The sequence below is a fragment of the Gossypium hirsutum genome, chromosome D04 (genome assembly GCF_007990345.1).
Source record: "Gossypium hirsutum isolate 1008001.06 chromosome D04, Gossypium_hirsutum_v2.1, whole genome shotgun sequence".
Taxonomy (NCBI): Eukaryota; Viridiplantae; Streptophyta; class Magnoliopsida; order Malvales; family Malvaceae; genus Gossypium; species Gossypium hirsutum.
In genome coordinates, this window is record NC_053440.1 from 23443909 (window position 1) to 23450634 (window position 6726).

General features: G+C 33.6%; 1 protein-coding gene across 1 annotated transcript; it reads left to right on the top strand.

The window, feature by feature from the left end:
* The first annotated feature begins 4092 nt into the window (after positions 1–4092).
* Positions 4093–6100, top strand: LOC107952834 (activator of 90 kDa heat shock protein ATPase homolog). Its single transcript, XM_041091264.1, is given in 4 exon segments — positions 4093–4621; positions 4624–5282; positions 5385–5464; positions 5565–6100. Coding segments are annotated over 4 exon segments (1068 nt in total). The 5' UTR covers positions 4093–4386; the 3' UTR covers positions 5659–6100.
* Positions 6101–6726: the final 626 nt, after the last annotated feature.

Sequence of the window (6726 nt, forward strand, 5' to 3'; positions counted from 1 at the left end):
ATTTTGGAAAACACCGACACTTCTTATAGGGAGTAGTTTTTCAATTGATTTGCAATGGTTTTGATTAAGTTCAAGAGTTTAAATTTATTTTCAGAACTTTGTCAAAAATATTCTATTAAAGCATTTTCTAATATGTTTGGAAGTTTTGAAATATTATTCATATTTTGAATTCTTTGTCAAAAAAAATTTATATTTTAAAGATATGTTTGTTATCTCAAAATAATTTAACAAATAAAGTTAGTTCAAAGTATTGATGATGAAATGATAAATTGTGTAATGTAAATGCATATAAGATGTCAAAGGTTAAAAATGAGAATATTGGAATGGTATTATTGTTGAAACGTTTGCGTTTGAGATTAGTGATTGTTTGTTTAAGTGATGCAACTTGGTACCATTTGGAAACAGGCGGTCATGTCACAACATCAGGCCCTTTAACGTAGCGACGAGATCAAGTCAGTGAGTTGCATCACGATGAGGAACCCCTGAAGTCACGACGTCAACCCAATAATTTCCATACTTTATAGTTTGGTCCTAATTCAACCTCTAGTTAGCAAAAGAGCTTTCGTAAGCTCATATAAGACCAGAAAATGATTGTATAATATATTTTAACTTAGTAATATAAATATTAGTACGTTTCCTAGTTATATTGAATTGTATTTAATTACAGTTGTTTCGATAATGAATGTGACATACTGTAGGTTAGACTTGACGACCAGATCAAGTATTAGGTATTACAAATTAAGCTTGAATGAAGTTTTCTAGGTTTTAGTAAAAAAGTAAGGCAGGTAATTAAATTTTTGGATGAATTTAAAGAAAATATGAGAAAAATGAAAAGAGAATAAAAGGGGAAAATTGGATAGGGGATAGAGGTGCTCATGGGCCGGACGGCCCGGCCCGGCCCGACGGCCCGCCCGAAATATGAGAGGGTTCGGATAAAAATATAGGTCCAAAATATGGGTTTGGGCAAAAAAACGAGGCCCGTTTAGAAACAGGCCGGGCCTCAGGCACCACTTTTTTGGCCCGGGCCCGAATATATAATAAATATTTATTTTTTATTTTTTTAATTTTAAAATATTTTTAAAATAAATTTTTGGTGTTTATTAAGAAAATAGGCCGGGCCAGGCCGGGCTCGGGCTTAGGAATTTTTTCTCGGGCCGGGCCTGGACAAAATTTTAGGCCCATATTTTGGGTCAGGCCGGGCCCGGGCCCGGGCCCGGGCCTAGGACGCGGGCCAAAATTTTTTTATGGGCTCAGACCGAACCCAACCCGGCTCATGAGAACATTTAATAGGGGAGTAAGCTTCCGTTTTATTTAACCCAAATTGACCAAGTCAAACGTCAAAGTCCATCATTTTAAAAAATGTGTGGCCCACATTTATTCTTCAAGTAATATCTCATCCAATGGCTCCAAATTATTTTAATGATTTAATATCTCATAATATAATATTTTTAATATAATTTTTAGAATGACCAAAATGTATTTTATGTGATAAAATTATACTTTAACCCTTTTTATCTTATCACTTTCTTTTATTCTATTCGAGATACTTAAAATCTTAAAATGTTCATAATTAATAATCTATACATAAATTTTGCATTTATGAACGTTCTTGACAAAAATAGAAATTTTATGATTTAGTCTCTAACATTTTTATTCAATTTAATCCCAAAAATATTGAGCAATTTGCACTTTAGGTCCTCACACTTTTCAAAATTTATAGTTTATTCCCTGAGGTGACTTCCATTATATAATATTCATTCCAAGTCATCCTCACGTCCAACAATCATTATCCAGTTCTAATTCTTCAATTCGACTTTCAATAGTTTTTTGAATTATACCAAAAATCTATTTTTTACATTCTCTCAAAATAGCTTTTGTACAAGTCAAACCGTTTCTTTACCATGTACTATGGATGAACATTTGATCGAATCGAATCGAATCGAATCGAAAATTTTCGAGTTAATCGAGTTTTCGAATCTCATTTTATCATCCTAACTTTATTTGAAGTTTTCTCGAATCGAGTCGAGTGAGATGGAATTTGAATTGAATCGAATCGAATATATTTGTTCGAGTTAAATTTTAAAAAATAATTTTGGGTCATTGTAACCATTGTCACCCATCATAATAAAATTTATCCACCTTAATCAAATTTTTTATTAACTTTCATCACTTCATAATTTATTTATTAATTTTTTATATATTGGTTAGCTTCTTTGCTTGCTTAGTTGTTTCAATTATCTTCAGATTCTTGTCACTATGTATTTTAGAATTAAAAAATATATTAAATGTAAAAATATGATTTTTTAATAAAAGTTATTTTAAAAATAAAATGTGAAATTGATACTAATATAAAATTTTAATAAGAATATTTTATGACATAATTAATAATTTAATTTTAATATAAATATTCAATATGACTAAAAATTCAATAATATGAATAATATAAAATGTGAAATTTAATTTAATAATATAAATAGTAGATATAAATAAAATTATTACTATTTATTTTTAGTGATTTTTTTTGGATAATTTTGATTTTTTATTTGAGAGTAAAGGGTGAGAAGTAAAAGTTTAGGGGAAAAATAAAAAAGTTTTGGGAAATAAAAGTTTGAGGTAAAGTAAATAGGGGGAAGTAAAATTTTGGAGGGAAAGTATTAAAAAAAAATTAGAGGGGGGAGGGTTTGGGATAGATGGGAGATGATGGGATGGGAAGGGAATAAAAGTTTTAGGGGAAAAGTGGGAGGGAGTAAAAATTTTGGGGCAAAATAAAATGTTTTGAGGGTTTTTGGGAGTAAAATTTTGAGAAAAAATAAATGGGAGAGTAAAATTTTGGTGGGAAATGGATTTTGGGTAGATTGGAGGGTTGGGAGGGGAGGGGAGTAAAGTTTTGGGGGGAAAGTGAGAAGGAGTAAAAGTTTTGAAGAAAAAGTAAAAAGGTTTGGGAGTTTGGGGTAAAAATGTAAAATATTATAGTTTGATATTCGAATTATTCAAGTTATTCGAATTCGAAAACTCAACTCGATTCGAACTCGAAATTCGAAAAAAAAATTCGAGTTGATTCGAATAACTCGATTAACTCGAATAACTCGATTCGTTTAACTCGAAATTTGAATTTTTTTTCAATTTTTTCGAGTCGAATCGAGTTTTGCTCACCCCTACCATGTACCAAAAGAAAATATAAGAATGATAACCGGTCTAATATTTAATAGTTGTAACATTTAAATTCAATTTTGCATGATTGTTTTAAATATGATTATATTATAATTTGTATGAGATCACATGTATTAAATTCAAATATTATTATTTGGATATAGACCTGTTCATGGGTTGAGCCACCCAGTCCAGCCTAAAGGCCCACTAGAAATGTGGGAGAGTTTGGACAAAAATATAGACTCGAAAAATGAGATTAGATAAAAAAATAGGGTCCGTTTAAAAAATAGGCCAGGCCTCGGGTAAGACATTTTTGGCCTAAGCCCGGCCTGAATTCACTAAATGACAAAAAAAATCTTTTTTAAAATATTATTTTCTTATTGTTTTCTCCTTATTTTGCTACCATTTTACTATTACATTGCACTATTTTGTTGCTATTATTTGAATATTGTATAAAACATATTTTATTGTTAATTTTGTTATTATTTTAAAGACATCTGTTAATTTTGTTATTATTTTAGAGACATTTATTTGTTAAGTTGCATCTATCTTAGTGTTATTTAAGTATACATAATTTTTAAAATTTTTTTCAATTTATTGAGAAATATTTATTTTAATGTTTTTAGTATTTTTGATGTATTATATATATTAAAATTATATAAAAATTAATATAGACAGGCCGGGTCAGACTTGTGTTTTAACATTTTTAATCGGGTCGAACTTGAACAAAATTTTAAGTTCATTTTTTAAATCGAGCCTAAGTTTTTATTTAAATTGAGCTCAGCCTGACCCGGTCCATGCACACCTTATATTTGGACACCTATCTAAATTAAATAAATTGTCAATTAGATACTTAATAACAAGTAAAGGGCAAGTGATTTATGTAAATTCAACTACTAATTATTAATTACATCTCCTCGTTCCTACTAAACGTCCGTCCGAGACTTTCTTTTTTTTTTTTTCCTCTTGCTCCAATTAATAGTGAGTCTTTCTGTTTGTACCAAGCTCTGCGCAACATCGACAACAAAACCCTAAGTTCCTCCTAGTGAAGTCTCTGGATCCTTCCAAAGATAATTAGTTTTATATATCCATCCCACATTTCTGGATTCTTCCACCTCCCCGCCCGAACCCTCCAGAGCAGCCCTTCCCACCCAATTGCTTCTTTTAAGCTTTCCCTTCCATTATCCTCATATCTCTCTCAATCCCTAATACACCGTCGTCTTGATTTTTCCATCAATGGCCAAGTACGGCGAAGGCGACAAGCGATGGATCGTGGAGGAAAGACCTGACGGTGCTAATGTCCACAACTGGCACTGGGCTGAAACCGATTGCCTCCCTTGGTCTAAAACGTTCTTCACCAAATTGCTTTCCGATCTCACCATCCTTAATTGCCAAGGTAATCTCAGCATCAAGACCAAGAAGGTCGAAAAGGTCGACGGCGAAGCCTATGTTAATGTTCGCAAAGGTAAAATCTTCCCGGATATGAAATCAGTTTGAGTTTATCCTGGGAAGGCGAAGCCAAAGATGAGGAAGGGAAGACGCTGTTGAAAGCTGAAGGTAATCTAGAGATTCCGTACATTTCGGATGAGAATGCTGACGAGGATCCGGAAGTTAAGGTGACGATTAAAGACGAAGGACCCATTGGTAAAGCCTTGAAGGAAGCGATGCTGGCCAAAGGGAAGCCTTTGGTTTTGGAGAAAGTGAGTGATTTTGTAAAAGCTATGGCGAAAGGTGGCCCTGTTAAAGATGAATTGGAAGCCAAGAAATCGGCTCCCAAAAATACTACTACTACTTCTACTAGTAATAGTAACTCAGCTGCGATGTCTAAGGAGAAAGTTGGGGTGGAGAAGGAAGCCAAAAAGGAAGTGAAGAAGGAAGGGAAGAAAGGGTTTAAGACGATTACAATGTCGGAGAAATTTAATTGTAGAGCTAAGGATATGTACGAGATTTTGATGGATGAGAATAGATGGAAAGGGTTTACTCAGAGTAATGCTAGGATAAGTAAAGATGTCGGTGGCCAATTTAGTATTTTCGATGGATCGGTTACTGGAATTAACTTGGAGTTGCAAGAAGGGAAGTTGATTTCTCAGGGATGGAGATTTGGGAGTTGGTCCGACGGGATTGATTCTACAGTAAGTTTAATGGATTCCGCTTTTGCCTGTTCTCCAGGTTTTTGGGAATGCAGTGTGGTCGGATGATGGCTTATCTTTACTGGGTGGTTGTTATTGTTGCAGGTAAGACTTGTTTTCAATGAGCCTGAGCCTGGGGTTACTGTAATCAAACTCACGCATTCAGATGTTCCCGAGGAGGACAGGTTGGTTTTTGTTTGTTTTATTGCGTAGCATGGCTAATTTCTTACTTACTGGATTTAGTTATCGATTCTGTGTTTGTTTTTGCTTTGATTTGTGATGCAGATATGGGAATGCAACTGTGGTGGAGAACACTGAGAGAGGTTGGAGAGACCTTATTTTCAATAAGATACGGGCAGTATTTGGTTTTGGAATATGATTAATTTTATTCCAAAACGAGGAATTCTTTTTTGGGTTTGAATTATTGGAACTTCATGAAGAATTGGAACTTCATGAAGACTTATTCTTTCAACTATTTTATTGTGAAAGATTTATAAGACTTTGCAACTCTGATCTTGGTCCTACTGGTTCATGGTTTTAAAGTTGAAACTTGGACCGAGTGTCTCTGTTGTCTTGTTTGCCAATACCCAAACTATCCTTTTAGACTTATAATAATGACAATGATGAAAATGTTGCCTTCCAGCAACTTAAAGTCTGTCAGGGCGCAGAGTGTCTCCTTGAGGATGTATATCCTTTGTGTACATATTAATGTTATGATGTTACTTAAGGGCGAAATTTGGTTTGGGTTGCTGGTTTATTTTTCTGCCGCTTTAATGTATTGATCTTGATGATACTGAATAAAAGCTCAAATTGAATTGTTCTCTTTCTTCTGTTGGAAGCATACAGACTTTTTTGGCATTGGGTCTTAGAATGATCAATCACTCACAGGCAAGGTGAAGTTTGTGGGTTGCTTCACTAGAGTGTCCATGGTTTTACAATAAAATTAGGGATCTCATACAATTTTCTCTGCATAGTTTGTGATTATGTATTTTGAAGCTAAATGATAATCTAGTTAATGTAGGTTTTGGATTATCCATTGCTTTTGAAAAATTTTTAATGGTTTACATCATATCTGGTGCTTGGACCATGGTTAGCTTAGCTACCGATTCTATAGTTTGTTATTCTTTGAGAGTATAAGTGGAAACATGATTTTGTTTCTGTTACCAGAGTGGGCACAATAATCTAGCATCTTGACATACGGCTGTTTATGTGTTTAGTTGTTCAAAATGAAGCGCTAGTAGTGTTGGCCCTGGGAAGAGCAGGAATCATCTTTGGTCCACTTAATTCAGAGTGTGCATCGGTACAACGAAAATCATGAGGTTAGAAAAGGAAATAATCAAATTGTCGTTCCTCAATTGATAGCATATGGCTAACTGTTGTTGTTTAGTTATATGTATGCATCTCATTGCAAATGTCTTTGTAGTAAAAGAGTTAAAGAGAGCTTCAT